Source organism: Copadichromis virginalis, linkage group LG3, assembly GCF_057382275.1.
Source record: "Copadichromis virginalis isolate Kocher_CV1m ecotype Utaka linkage group LG3, C_Virginalis_male_GT1.1, whole genome shotgun sequence".
Classification (NCBI taxonomy): Eukaryota; Metazoa; Chordata; class Actinopteri; order Cichliformes; family Cichlidae; genus Copadichromis; species Copadichromis virginalis.
The window spans coordinates 963647-979022 of NC_140620.1; the positions used below are offsets into that span (position 1 = coordinate 963647).

The following is a 15376-nucleotide window of genomic DNA, read 5'->3' on the forward strand; positions in this document are numbered from 1 at the left end:
AGCGGTCAGGTGGATGCTGTGTAAACAGCACTGCACACTGACATGAACAGAGGAAGTGTTTGTATCTGTATCTGCTGAATACACTCAGTGATGGAGCCTCAGAGGTCACACAGGTCAGATCTATGGTCAACCTTTAGGGATCTTACCTGGATCACTGAGCGTGCATCAGGACATTTTTACGTGGAAACATGTATGATTTTGTGTTTATTTAGCAGTGACCATGCTATTGGGTAAGAGAATATCCTGTAGTATCAGTGGGAGGGTTTACAGGGCTGTGTTCATCGTCCAGACCTCAGTAACAAATTTAAAGACGATGAAGTTAGTTTTTCACCTCGTATGCTGAGGTAAACTTACTGACTTACACATCAGAGCTCCACGGCGTCACAATCGGCAACAACACATCATGTGGAGAGAAGAGGAGGAGCCAAATGTAGACAACTGAGGCGAGAGTGAGGTTGAACGAAGGAGAGTCATTTATTAAGGCTGGAAATGTTGACATACATAAAATGTGAAACCAGGACTGGACTCACTGACTAAACTGGGGAAAATAAAGCAAAAAACAAGGAAAACTGGAACATGAGACCAGGATGAACTAGACCATGACGTGAGAGACACAGGAAACAGGCAACCTGACAGAGGAAAACAGACACAACATAAGCACACAAGGGTCATTAGGGAGAGTGGACCTGACGACACACAGGAAGCAAAGCTATACACACTGAACACAGGACGTGGCACTGTCAAAGTAAAACAGGAAACACTAATTCACACAATATGACACAGGAGACGGGAGGGAAGAACTAGACGAACTTGGAGGACAACGGGAGGAGACGCACATGATGCACTGGGAGAATGTACAGAGGACACATGACTTAAGAGACATGCACAGAGGACAGACTTACACAGGAAACAGGGATGAAGCGATAAACTCAAACCTAACTAAGACATACTGACAGCAAACACTAGAACTTTACTCCAATACAGCAAAAGAGGAACCAAGATACAGAAATACTGCAGATGCTGTCAGTCTGCAGCTCAGAAGGCATGCTCAGTGGTGACATCAGCAGTGACATCATCACCATCTTCAGCCAGTCCCTGACCTCCTCCATCACACTGGCTCATCTCCATGGAGACGGCTGGTTTGTTCGGTGTCTTCCTGCTGCAGCACATGGACAGCAGCAGACCAGTGGAGATGCAGTACGGACAGAAGACCACTAGATGGCAGACGAGTCTCAGCACAGACTCACAGGGAGGAGGAGGAGCTGAAAGAGGAGGACACAGAGAGGGGAGTCAGGAGGAGGACACAGAGGAGGTCAGGGTAGCCTGTTTTGTCTGATTTTAAGTCGTCTGTGCTCTGAGGATGTTGAGTGATGCTCAGTCATGTTGGAGGATCTGAGCTGAACCGTCTTCACCAAACTTTCAGAAGTCTCCTTTTTTCTTCCACCCTCAGGAGGTGGAAGTGTCCTCCTGCAGACAAGAAGTTTCCTTCCAGCCTCCTTAGACGTGTTAGCTAACCCTGAGTCTGATTTAGTTTTATAACTTCCTGTCGTCTGCAGTCCTCTGTGCTTGTTTCTCATGTTTGTAGCTGGTCTCAGAACCTCATACTGCAGTTTCAGACCCTGCTGCTAGAAACACATGACTCGTCATCATGGACAAATTTGCAGCCTGTGACTCTTGAAGATCCCACAAACTGCTGCAAAAAGTCCAGGCTCAAGAAAAAGAAGAGCGGCTGTGACTCCAGAAGCTGATGGAGCCTTTTAATGCGTTCAGAATCAGAACCAACATCCCAGTCAGACCCTGAACAAAGGAGCAGACCAGCTTTGTGCCATAACACACATCGTTTTCTCTAAAAAGGTCTCTCAGAAGTTCAGAATGACGTGGTGTCAAAAAGTCACAACGTTTAAAAGTTGTTCAAACAGCAGTGAAACATTAAAAACAGCAGCTCTTACTGTTAGCATGAAAACCTGAACAGAGGAGCTGAAGCTTTATTTATCAGCTGTCAACATTAAGTCAGATAAAGGAGAGAAGAAGAAGAAGAGGCTGACCGAGGATTGTTAGACATGATGATGGAGCAGCCACCACAGAGCACCTACATCACCTCAGAGTTCCCGTTACCTTCAACTCACCTGCAGAAACAGTCAGTGCAGACAGCAGCAGCACACACACACCTGCAACAGGACAGAGGTCACTAAAGGTCACCAAAGGTCAGAGGTCATGATGAGGACAGACAGGTGTAGGAACATCAGCTCACCTGCAGCAGTCAGCAGAAACAGGCCTGAAACTGAAGAACGCACTGATCAGAGATCAAATGGTCACATGACCAAAGAGAAGCATTCAGCCTGCAGTGATTGGCTGTTCCCACACATCAATAACCCACAGCGCCCTCCAGTGGTGGAAACACAGATAATACATGTGGAGAAACATGAAGGAGACTCACAGCAGAGGCAGACGCTCCATCTCAGACAGCCGTCACCTCCACAGCTCCACAGGTCTGCTCCCCGACCTCCTGCATCACACAGAGCAACATCAGCACAGGAGGAGTAATGGTGCACATCGAACTCATGTGATGGTTCGTGCTGACAGCGTGATGGTGTTTGTCAGACAGTAGGAAGTGCTGTGAACTTGTTGTTCCTGCAGACACATGAGTGGAAGGAAACCTGGGACCAGCTGAATGTGTGATGTGTAAACACAACTCCTCTGTTTTCAGACGCACAAACATTATTGTTCCAACTCGTCCTGCAGCAGGTTTTAAAAGAGTTGACGGGAGCGCGGCTGCTCTCGTCAGCTTTAAGCGATAAAGGAACAGGACTTTTACTTCTGTGCAGGTTTATCACCTTTTAGTTTACTGCAGAGGAACAGGACTCCACCCAGAACCAGAACCAGGAGAACCACGGAGACCAGACCTGCTACAACTGGGACCAGGAGAGAGGGAGGAGGAGGAGGAGAAGTACAGGGAGGACATGTAAGAGCAGTTTTTACAGGAGGAGCAAAGTTTGTGGAGGTGCTTGGAGGAGGAGGACAGTGAGGAGGGGGAGGACAGTGAGGAGGGGGAGGATGGATGATTTTGGGAGGATCTGGAGGAGAGAAGAGTCAGTTTATTATCAGGTCACAATGTTACATCATTTTTTAAACAGGAAGTGATGTCAGTGTTCTGACCTCTGACCCTCAGAGAGCTCTGAGGAGACTTTGCACCCTGATCAGTAGAACAGTAGAGACCTTCATCAGCCTGCGTGATGTTAGTGATGATGTGCTCTGGTTTAGGACCAACAGAACTTCCTTTAATGTAGAAATAAGCTGCGACTGTGGCACCAGTCCTCTGTCTGCAGCGCAGAATGACATCACTTCCTGTCCTCACAGGAAGTGCAGGGACCTCCAGGATGACATCTTTATCTGACCATCAGAGACAAACAGAGTTAATGAGAGCAGAGTCACACAGAGACAGAGACACAGCTGGAACGTCTCACCTGTAGTGTTTGATTGGACACTGAGGGAGACGTTGTCACTCTGCTGTCCAGAGGAGTCCTCACACCAGAAGGTTTCACTGGGAGGACAAACAGCCACAACAGAGTAGGAACCAAGAAGCCTCCCAAAGCCTCCACAGTCCTCAGTGAGTCCTCCTCTGGTCCTCTTCACTGTCCATCCTTCAGCTGTCTGTCCATCATCAACACAACTCAGAGACACTGAAGATCCACTGAAGACCTGCTGAAGGTTTGGACTGACAGACAGAGACACTGGAGGACACACACACACACACACACACACACACACAGACACACACACACACACGCACGCACGCACACACACACACACACACACACACACACACACACACACTAAGTGTATTTGTGTTCTTGTTGGAGTCTCACTGATTGTTTTCACTTCCATCTCCTCACCTGCAGAAACAGTCGGTGCAGACAGCAGCAGCACACACACACCTGCAACAGGAGGGCAGAGTCAGTAAAGGTCAGAGGTCACAAGCAGGCAGAGTTTCTCAGCTTTGACTCTGAGCATCGTCACCATGTTTGGCTCCACACACTAAAGCACTTTTCTCCACACTCAACATAATCACAGCTAAATGTGGTTCCCAGCTCATCAGTGAGCTCCTCCACATGTGTGTGAGGCTCAGAGTCAGCCAGGGTTAAAATCCTGGCAGCACAAGCTAGAGCTCAGTTTACTCACAGAGCAGAGACGTGCAAAAGCACAGGAGAGTGGAAACTGTGGTTGAGATGTATTACCAGTATAACTGAGACACAGTCAGTGTGTGAAACAGAAAAGAGGAAGTTCAAGTTCTTTCTCTTTTTATTTATCTCCCTTTGAACATGCATCACATTGTGTTATGTTGAAATGGAGCATCATGCATAAGAACAGTCTTACATGTGTGTTTACTGCTATGTTGCATCTACATCTGCATCTGTGTATTTATGTTGATCCTCTGGACTTCAAGACATCGTCTCTGACACGACCTCTTTAAACTATAGTTTAATACACCTGGTTTACATGGTCATTACACACACACACACACACACACACACACACATAGGGATGGGTATCGAAAACCGGTTCTTGTTGAGAACCGGTTCCCACTGTTTCAATTCCTTGGAATCGTTTGCCATTTTTGCAAACGATTCCCTTATCGATTCCAGTCGCCCCGAATGACGTCACCACGTTGCGGAGCGTCATTTACCTGGCAGGAAACACGGCGCGTAAGCGGCTCAAATGCTCAAAAGTTTGGTTATACTTTACAACCTGCCAACACGGACGATGATGCAGTTCTACACTGCAATCATCGAGTCCATCCTCACCTCCTCCATCACCGTGTGGTACGCTGGAGCCACTATCAGGGACAAACAGAGACTGCAGCGTGTTGTGCGCTCTGCTGAGAAGGTGATTGGCTGCAGACTCCCATCTCTGCAGGACCTGTACACCTCCAGGACACTGGGGCGTGCAGCTCGGATCTCAGCTGACCCTTCTCACCCTGGACACAGTCTGTTTGACCTGCTCCCCTCAGGCAGGAGGCTCCGGTCCATTCGCACCAGAACCTCTCGCCATAAGAACAGTTTCTTCCCCTCTGCTGTTGGACACATGAACAATAACTGTATGACTGTTCCCACCACTAACACATGACCCTACGCTGTGTCACTGCATCATTCTATGTTTGGCACTGATCACCACCTGCACTCATGTATATATCTTTCTACGTAGCACTCTTAATTCTTATTCTCATGTATATATCTCACGTATATCTCATGCACATATCTTTCTACGTAGCACTTTTAATTCTTATTCTTACTTTTATTTTTTCATGTCTATTTAAGTGCTATTTATGACACTATGTTTGCACTGAAGCACCGCAGCAATTTCCTAATGTTGTAAACCTGCTCAACATTTGGCAATAAACCCCTTTCTGATTCTGATTCTGACAAGAACGGATGACAGCAGGGCAACTTGCAGTACTTGCAAAGTAGATATTTCATTTAAGGGAGGAAACACTACGAATATACAAAACCATTTGCTCACAAAACACGCGATGACCTTAAATGAATGTCGTGTTTTTAATTCTGCTCCGGACTCGTGAATCTCAACCCAGCAGCAGCGGTAACGTTTGCACGTCCTCTCCCGTTAATGCGGCAGGTAAATAATCAACTAACAGTGCATATTATGTTAGCGCGATCTGCCTTATTACAAGACCTGCCATCACTGTGCATTTAGTGACCATGATGAGACAGAGTCTGGCTCAGATGCTGGCAGCTCTCGCTGCAGTCTACCGGTAGCGTCTCCTTTCAGGCAGGACAGACGAACGTCACCGAGCAGTGACTCAGTTTGTGGTCAAAGGCTTGCAGCCGTTTGCCACAGCAGATGATTTTCAGTAAGTGAATGTGTTTAATTGTAGGCAGGGACATTACTGGATATTCTTGTGTAATTGCTACTGAATAATTTATGTTATACTTTGTTATTGCTACAGACGAATAACCGCTCATGGTTAGCGCGATGGTTTGGTCTTGGATGTGTCATTTGATCTTGGATGTAGTAAGCGACGTACGAAGAACGGGCCCCTGCTGGTATTGTTTTTGTACACTGTTATTAAACGATGGTAAACATTAAGTAGACTGAACTCAATTTTCATCAGCTTGTTATTAGATCTCAGGTTACGTAAGTTACCAGTACTTTTTATTCAAAGAGCTGATCAGTTTATTTGAGTTGTCTTAAATTAGAAAAACTCAGTAAGCTGGAAGTTTTGACTATATGGTTTGAAAATGCCACGTCACCACCGTCCTCCTCTCACAGATCAGTCCGCGTGTTCATGGTGTCGCCATTTTTTTCTGGAATATGTTGAGCAAACCTGGAGACGCTTCAGCTCAAGAGATCATTGTTGGCATTGCTGTGGATCTTTACCTGATACACTGACTCAGTGAGTAAATCTTTACTCTTATTCAAACTGTTTTTGTGCCTTCTCTCAGTTTAGCACCAGGTTTATGAACTTGCTAGCTAGCTAGTGTTAGCCTAGCGTTGCTGCTGCCTCTGGGCTCATGTTACTTAAAAATTAACCCACAGCTTTAAAAACATATAAAATCTCTCAGTCAAGTTTTCTGTTGATTGTTTGAAATAGAAACGTGAGCAGATACCAGATAAGAGCCCAGCTGTTAGGGGCGGGGCTTGTTTTCAACCCACTTTTACAACATATGAACTGCATCTTCTTAACCTCTGTATTTATTTTAATTCTTTGTGGCAGCTTTTCACATCACATCAAACTCTTACAAGTCTAGAAGAGCAGCTGTTGGACAGAAAGACATCAGCTGAGTGGGAAGGATTTTGGTTACAGTTTACTTCCCACAATATATTAGTAGCTGTTACATTTATGTTAATCAGGCTGAACTTTAATCATACTTTACATCAAACTGCTTTACTTGCTGTTTCCTTTATGCTTTAGTTTCCTGTCTTCTATTATTAGACCTGAGACGTGACTGCTCTGTGCTGTTGCTGATGACTCCAGTTAATCCTACAAGACATGCTGTGTAAGTAAATACAATCAACGACAGTTTGGTCTGCATTCATTCAAAGATCATATCCCACAGACTTAGTTTAGAGGGTCCACACTGTCTGCACTGTATATAGTGAAGTCTGCAACTTTTTGAAGGGTGAAATTTGTTTTGTGCCCAAATTATTCTGCAGATCACCAGAATAAGTTATTGCCCATGTTTGCAGAGCCCTTTTAAAAATGATGCTTTCATGACATTATTGTGTGTCAGCTGGTGGTCAGAGCTATCAGTGAATGTCACCTCTCTGGTGGGGAGGGAGCCTGAGATTGAGTCTAAACCGAGGTCTGTTCCATAGCAAATGCTGGAAAACATGTTTTAAGAAAGCAAATAAGTTGTTGTTCTAAAGAATCTGATTGTTTGCTTGCAGGACACCAGGAGAGATGAGTCCTCCGTCACAGATGGTTGGTCAGTGACCTGCAGGTCGAAGGTCATTGCATCTCCAACCCACATCCACTGCCACTGTACTGAAGGGAAGTTAAGACTTTCTGCTGCACTTACATTCTGATCACCTGGATCCATGACAGTCATTCAGGCAGTGATGCCTGGACTGGAAACAAGCATCCTTAAAACATTACAACATACCAGCTCCTGTGTTGGAATGTAAAACAAATGTGTTGTTTGATCTACATTTTATTTTGATTATAGAAGTAATGTAACTACAAATAAAGTTGTGGAAAGCCTAAACTAATAATAATAAACTAATAATAAGAATAATTAAATCTGAGACGTTGTTTCATTGTAACATTAACAGTGATGACAGCATAACTGTTGTTGTTCAGCAGAACAGTGTCCAGGATGTTGGCTGATATATTGTTTTACATTTCAAAATAAAAGTTGTGCTGATTTAAACACCATTACAAGAAGTGTTGTTAATTATTCTCTTTGGATCACATTTGCTTACAGTGTTATATTAATATAAGTTACTACAAGTTGTTTTTTGATGTAGCAGAACTTCATGTTTGTCAGTGGGTGAACAATCAGTGTTACACAGTCAGAATCATCAAGTTATTCTTAGAACTCTACACTTAATGAATAAGTTGTCCTAATATAGTCGTCTTAAGCTTTACTCAGTTTGTTTGAGGCAACAAGTTTTATTAGTGTTTTTTAGTTCTGGGAGCTGATGAGATTTCACAGTGTGGATTTAGTGTCTGTGTCTCTGTCCTGCATCACAGTCCCCCACATTCCCGGCTGTGTGTAGCAGAGGTTCCCTTCAGTTTAATGCTGATGAATAAATGAGCAGCAGCTCTGAGTTTGACTCACCGAGGAGCAGAGAGACACACGGAGTCTTCATGGTGTCTGGATGACGACTGAACATCAGTCTGAGCAGAGAGACGCCTTCAGCTTCATCACTTCCCCTTTAACAAGTTTAACACATGAAGTGTTTCACTGGCTGAGCTCCATGTGGCCACACTGTGTGGTTGGTGAGGGCGGGGCTTACTTTACTGCGCCGCAGCCTGTAGTTATCATGTACCAAGCTAAAGTTCATCATTGTCCCAGCATACACACCACTCAGGAAAAGGACAAAGCCCACCATCAGAACCATTAACACCTTTTCTGAGGAAGCTCAGCTGCAGGACTGTTTTGCGCACAGAGTGTATCTGAACAGGATGACCTAGAGACTCACACAACCGCAGTGCTGGGTTACATCAAACACTGCATGGACACTGTCACCACGGAAAAGCGTGTGCGACAAACCGTAAACCCTGGATGACAAGTAACCTTCAGGCATGTCAAAGGCACACAACTCTACACGGTGGGCCATTTATATGGATACAGCGTAACAACATGGGAATGGTTGGTGATATTAAAGTCCTGTTTGTGGCACATTAGTATATGTGAGGAGGCAAACTCCTCAAGATGGGCGGTGACCATGGTGGCCATTTAGAAGTCGGCCATCTTGGATACAACTTTTGTTTTTTCAATAAGAAGAGGACCATGTGACACATCACACTTATTGGTAATGTCACAAGAACAACAATGGTGTGCTTGGTTTCAACATAACTTTATTCTTTCATGAGTTATTTACAACTTTCTCTTTGTTCACAGCCATTGACACGTCGAAGAGGTTAACACGTGAGGAGTGGATCAAAATTGTAACTGGGTCATTGCAGCAGATTTCAATGCAGACACCCTACGAGACCACCCATCTCCATGCTACAGTCAGCAAACTGCTTGCTAAGTTTCGTGAAACTGGTTCAGTGTTGGATTTGCCAAAATGTGGACGCAAGAAAACTGTCACTAATGAAGAAACATCAGTGGCTGTCCTAGCTTCATTCAGCAAGAGCCCACAGCGTAGCACTCGCCGCATGTCACTGGAGAGTGGCATTAGTCGAACATCCCTTCGGCGGATATTAGCTACTCACAAATGGCACCCTTACAAACTCCAGCTACTGCAGCATCTCAACGAGGATGACCCAGATCGGCGCACAGAATTTGCAGAATGGACAAAACAAAAACTGGAACAGGACCCTCAGATCACGCAGAAGATTTTGTTCAGTGATGAGGCAAACTTTTATGTGAACGGTGAAGTTAACAAACAAAACCACCACTATTGGTCTGACACTAACCCACATTGGATGGATCCCTCCAAGACTGTTGGAACAACAAAAGTGATGGTTTGGTGTGGTATATGGGAACAACGATAGTGGGTCCATTCTTTATCAATGGAAACCTCAAGGCCACTGGATATTTGAAATTGCTACATGATGATGTGTTTCCCTCTTTGTGCACTGAAGCTGGCACGTTCCCTGAGTTTTTCCAGCAAGATGGTGCACCACCACATTATGGGTGCCAGGTCCAAGCATTCCTAGATGATCAGTTTCCTGGAAAGTGGATTGGTCATCGTGGGCCAGTTGAATGGCCCCCAAGGTCTCCCGATCTGACCCCCTTAGACTTTTATCTTTGGGGTCATCTGAAGGCCATTGCCTATGATGTGAAGATACGAGATGTGCAGCACCTGAAACTACAGATACTGGATGCCTGTGCTGGCATTTCTCCTGCGGTGTTGCTATCAGTGTGTGAAGAGTGGGAGAAGAGGGTTGCACTGACAATCCAACACAATGGGCAGCACATTGAACACATTTTATGAGTGGTCAGAAACTTGTAAATAACTCATGAAAGAATAAAGTTACGTTGAAACCAAGCACACCATTGTTGTTCTTGTGACATTACCAATAAGTTTGATGTGTCACATGGCCCTCTTCTTATTGAAACAACAAAAGTTGTATCCAAGATGGCCGACTTCTAAATGGCCACCATGGTCACCACCCATCTTGAGGAGTTTGCCCCCTCACATATACTAATGTGCCACAAACAGGACTTTAACATCACCAACCATTCCCATGTTATTACGGTGTATCCATAGAAACGGCCCACCCTGTACATACAAATCTGGGGACCAGGACATGTACAGCAGAGCAAGAGCAGCAAAACTGGACTATTCAAACAAGTTATCAGATCTCCTCTCTGAATACGACTCCAGAAGGGTATGGGAGGGCCTGAAACACATCACCAACTACAAAGGTAATGGGACAAATACAGATAACATGGACATCTCATTAGCAGAGGAACTCCCCGCTTCAAGAGAACTGCAGACATCCCCACCATGCACACTGCCCACAGCCTCCTGTCAGCACAGCCCCACACATTTAGCCTCCAAGAACACCAGGTTCACTGTGTGTTCAGAGCAGTGGCGTGTCTAGAAATTTTTGTTGGGGGGGCCAGGTAGGGGCACAGATTTGGAGAAGGGTGGCAGATGTAATTGGCAGATAATGTTAAAAAGAATTCTACCAACCGTTCACCATAATTCAATAATCCTGTAAACCTAATAACCAAATGCACTTTTAACTCTTATTAGAATGAGATTTTAACCACTACGGTGCAAAGTTTTTAGATACTGCGTTGATAAAGTACAAGAGATACAATCAGTGCTTTGTCAGTGTTTACTCAGCATTCAAGGACAGCAATATTTGCATAGTATTTTTACTGACATGTAGTGCACATATGTTTTGGGCAAAAACATTTTTGAATATTAAAATATGAACATCTGTAACAAACAATTGACAAATTAGCCAATGCAAAACTTTATCTGCCTGTTAAAAAAAGAAGATAATCTTCTCACAAACTGGTGTTTGATTTTGAAACAGGAAAAAAGTGGGGAAACAACTGAAAAGACTAACATTTGAATAAAACCTGAAAGCAAGTAAATACTTTCTATGCTGCCTTATGGTAAACTTTGGTAATATTGATCAAGAACAACACTGGCTGATGATGAAATACAGTCAGCTGGCATGGTGACACTGCCAGTATTAACCTGCAGGGCTGGACTGGGACAAAAAAATTGGGCATTTTTACTACAGACCGGCCCCCCCAGGTATTAAAGCCATAAAGACTTTGAATGAAAACAAATGCTGTTGTGACAGTGATGTACAGTCTTGTATATGTATGATTTCTATACATTTTACGTCAGATAAAAACTTTGGTTGTAAGATTTAGATAATTATTTAATAAAAACTAGACATTTTAAATGAGAATAAGAAAGTATTTCTTTGTGCCCCCCTCTCCCTGTTAATGCCCTATCTGGCCCCCTGGCAAAACTTTCCTAGACCCGCCCCTGCACAGTTACCAGCTGTCAGCTGCTTAGAAAAGGATCCTGGTGTTATTTATCTCTCAGAAACAGTTCATAACTTCAACTCATCCATGTCACCTAAAAGGTAAACCTGTTTCTCCATCACCTGTTCAGCTCTGATGGTTCAGTAAGGACATCTCCTGGTTTCATGTTTCCCTCTCACCACATATCTAAACAGACATCATGACCAGCAGCTTTACAGCTGTGGCTCCAGCAAACATCAGCTGATACTAGAAATTAATATTAAATAAATTCTAACAACAGCTGATCAAGCTTAAACGTGCTGCTGTTGTTTAGCGCGACATCTGCTGGTTTCCTCTTTCTGGCACAAAGTGGGCGATAAACAAACAAGAGAGACGATCAGCTGATCATTGATCAGTTTCATGATTGAAGTAGCAACAGGAGAGGGAGAGGGGAGAGAATGAGAGAAGAGGCAGCTGTGCAGCATAAAGACAGAATAAATCCAGCTTTGTGTCTTTTTCCATTCTAGCTGAAGTCCGGGACAAACTGCGTCTCTTCTCAGCTCAATACAAAACGCGTAATATTTTCTCTGATTGAGGGACCATTCCATTTTTTTAAGGAGCCGTTGGCAACTCTACTAACCTTATGAATAAAATAAAGTTCACTATCAGTAACATCATAGCAACTGAACAGCTGTACAGAAACTCCGTCATGCTAGCTCGGGCAGTACGAGTTATTGCAACTGACGGTAAAAAGTCAGCAACATGAAAATAAACTCCACCTAAACTTGGTTTATATCTGACCCAGATAGACTGCAGGTCATAACTTCTTACCTGAAGTTCAGTTCACCTGACACTCGGACTGGCGGCTGCTTCGGGTCTCTCCTCCTGCCTCCCCTTCCCTCATCCACCTGCTGCCTCTGTGGAAGCCCCGCCATAGCCACCACCAAACAACGGAGTTATTTTTACACATCGACCTGCATCTGGCCAATCCACCACCTCTCATTGTTCATGCCGTTACAAAAAAAATAAAAAATAAGTCAAATAAGCCCGATGGCCAGTCCAGCTATGTTAACCTGCAACCAAATCTGCAGCTCCATACAGCAATGTTACGACTTAGATTATATCTTATAACTCATAACTCTTATGTTAGCTGCCCTCTGTAGCATACTGTCTGATATATTCCACAGCTGCAATAATTCTTTAAGTGTTATTTTTTCCTTGGTATTCTAATTTCACCGAAGTTTACTAAACTCAACAAACTTAATATTACTTACCGGGACATTTATTCTGTCCTCATTTTCTTTCACTGAAGAATAGTTTCCTGCAGTTCTTTCGTGCTTGGCTCTCCTACCTTTGCTAACGTGATGCACATAGCGCAGAAGCCGATGCTGCATTCACTTACACTCGGATATCTGAGCTTCACCGTGAAAACATAATCGGACATTTGATATTTGATTGAATTTTATTGTTTTGCCTTTGGGGTGGCACCTGGGGTGGCCAGTCTGGTTGGGGGGGTGGCCTGTGCCCCCCCAGGCCACCCCGCTGGACACGCCATTGACTAAAGGCAGCTTGGAAAAAGGCCTATAGTTCGCTAAAACTGTGTGATCAAGGCCAGGTTTCTTAAGCAGTGGCTGTACTACTGCATGTTTAAAATTAGCAAGAACCACACCAGAAGACAGACTGCTGTTAATAATGTCAAGGACATACTGTCGTATGCTAGAAAAACATTCTTTAAAGAATTGTGGAGGGACAGGATCCCGAGGGGAGCCTATGGGCTTAATATGGCGAACCACATCCTCTAACGTGGAGAGCGTCACAAGATCAAACTAAGTAAAAACAGCAGCGCAAGGGACAGAGGCAGAGGGGTCAGAGTCAGGAGCTGTGATAAGAGCCCTGGTGGAGACAACCTTTTCAATAAAAAAGTTCAGAAAATGATTGCAAATCTCAGGAGAAACTTCCAAACAGACATTCAAAGGAGTATTAAGAACAGTGTCAATGGTCCTAAATAACACATGTGGGTTAGGACCGTTGGAAGAAATAATATTTGCAAAATATTCCCTTTTATCCTCTTTAACGGTGTTCTGGTAGCGATGCCAGCAATCTTTGAGAATTTGACATGCAGTTTATCCTTTCTCCATCTCCGTTCTGCTCGATGACATTCCCTCTTAACAGCACGAGTGCTCTCATTCACACAAGGCTCAGGTTTGGCCTTGGGCTGCCTGGTTTTTAAAGGAGCCACAGAGTCCAAGACGGTTTGACAGCAAGAATAAAACCAGGAATTAAGCTCTTCTGTGTCAGAGGAGACTAAGTCAGAACGGCCACCGAGCTGATTAAAAGCAGCAGAAAACTGCACGACAGTGGAGGGGTTAATAACCCGACAGCGCCGAGCAGAAGCGCGAGATTTAACTGCATTATGTTTAAAACCAACGTTGAATAACACAGCCATAGGATCTGAGAGTCCACAGTCACAAATCTCCAAGTTAGTGACAGGCAGACCGTATGACAGAACAAGATCCAGTGTTTGTCTGTGCTCATGTGTAGGGCCAGGCATGGACTGTATGACGGACTGTAAACAGTCGCTGTGCCTCCACCTCTGCCTGACGTCCATGGCGAGTTAAAAGAGCAACAATCCACAGGTAAAAGTTCAGATAGAGCACTGGACTCACCAACACTCAGTCACGTCTCAGTCGCACACAGAAAATCCAGATCACGGGAACTGAAGAAGTCCCAAAGAATAAAAGGTTTGATTAAAAGTGATCTGGCGTTCACCAGGCCAATCCTGGCAGGAGCTGGAGCCGGAGCACCAGTTTCAGCAAGTCGAGAAAACCAACGCAGCGACCTCAGGTTTCGATCATGTTGACGGTGGAGGTTTAGCCTGGGAGGGCATGGGCAGCGAGGCCGAGGAGCATCATCAACGCCGACCACAGGCACCAAGAAGGCATCAATAGGATCCAGGAAACGCCGAGACACAAAAAATCCTGGAAGTAATCCAATTAACACAATTCCTTAGTAATTCCTTAGATCAACCTTTAGCTTCACCAGCCCACCGCTTGGTTTACCCCGGCGACTGTGACGCCTTTGCCGGGAAGGTAGCGTGGAAACCCGGTACAGGTAACCCGAGATACAACTGGGTTGCTGCCCACCAGCTCCAAAGGACACAATATTTTCGACCACAGGTTGGTCCAGTAGTGTCTGGTGATGATGCCCCAGCAGAGACTTTTTTTTGTTGATCACACAAATTAGAAATAATATAAACATGAACAAGCTTGACAACGACAGACGAGCAGCCACACACACCGGCGCCATCTTGTCATCAAGTATAATGCAGATTATACAGATACAGATTTAATCTCTCAGCTGGCCCCCGTGACCTGGCCCTGGATAAGTGGAAGAAGACAGATGGATGGAAATCAAAAAAATGATTTTCATAAATTTGTTAAACACAATTAAGAACAGAGAAATAAATAAAAAAATTTAAAAAACCTTTGTGTCTGACATTTAAATTCCTCATTCATTCCTCACTACTTTTGTCTTTCCTGTTTGCTCACTGATTAGCACATACACATTATATTAGCAACGAGATTACCTTTGGGTTAACAATTGGATTAGCTCCTGGATTAGCTATCAGATTAGCTCTGATTATGTAAATAAACCACACTGTGTGATGTAAGGAGCCCTCTGATTAGTTGGACAGTCTGGGATTTTTCTACCCTGCTGTTTGTGCTCGTAGCTTTGTCCTCCTGTGTGAA

General features: G+C 44.4%; 1 protein-coding gene across 1 annotated transcript; it reads right to left on the reverse strand.

The window, feature by feature from the left end:
- Positions 1–460: 460 nt before the first annotated feature.
- LOC146712194 (uncharacterized) lies at positions 461–12883 on the reverse strand. Its single transcript, XM_085451986.1, has 10 exons — positions 12459–12883; positions 8298–8392; positions 3894–3935; positions 3465–3731; positions 3157–3390; positions 2835–3074; positions 2438–2506; positions 2252–2281; positions 2127–2168; positions 461–1262 (listed from the first exon to the last, which is right to left on the reverse strand). The coding sequence occupies exons 1-10, from the start codon at positions 12560–12562 to the stop codon at positions 1036–1038; spliced, it is 1350 nt and encodes a 449-aa protein (XP_085308112.1). The 5' UTR covers positions 12563–12883; the 3' UTR covers positions 461–1035.
- Between the last annotated feature and the right edge of the window lie 2493 nt (positions 12884–15376).

Excerpts from the sequence above, each read along its gene's own strand:
- LOC146712194 (XM_085451986.1), bottom strand. The coding sequence starts at position 12,562 with ATGGCGGGGCTTCCACAGAGGCAGCAGGTGGATGAGGGAAGGGGAGGC. Across the intron at positions 3,391-3,464 it reads TGTCCAATCAAACACTACAG|ATAAAGATGTCATCCTGGAG; the intron begins GTGAGACGTTCC and ends TCTGATGGTCAG. Across the intron at positions 2,507-2,834 it reads CCTCTGCAGTAAACTAAAAG|GAGGTCGGGGAGCAGACCTG; the intron begins GTGATAAACCTG and ends TGTGTGATGCAG.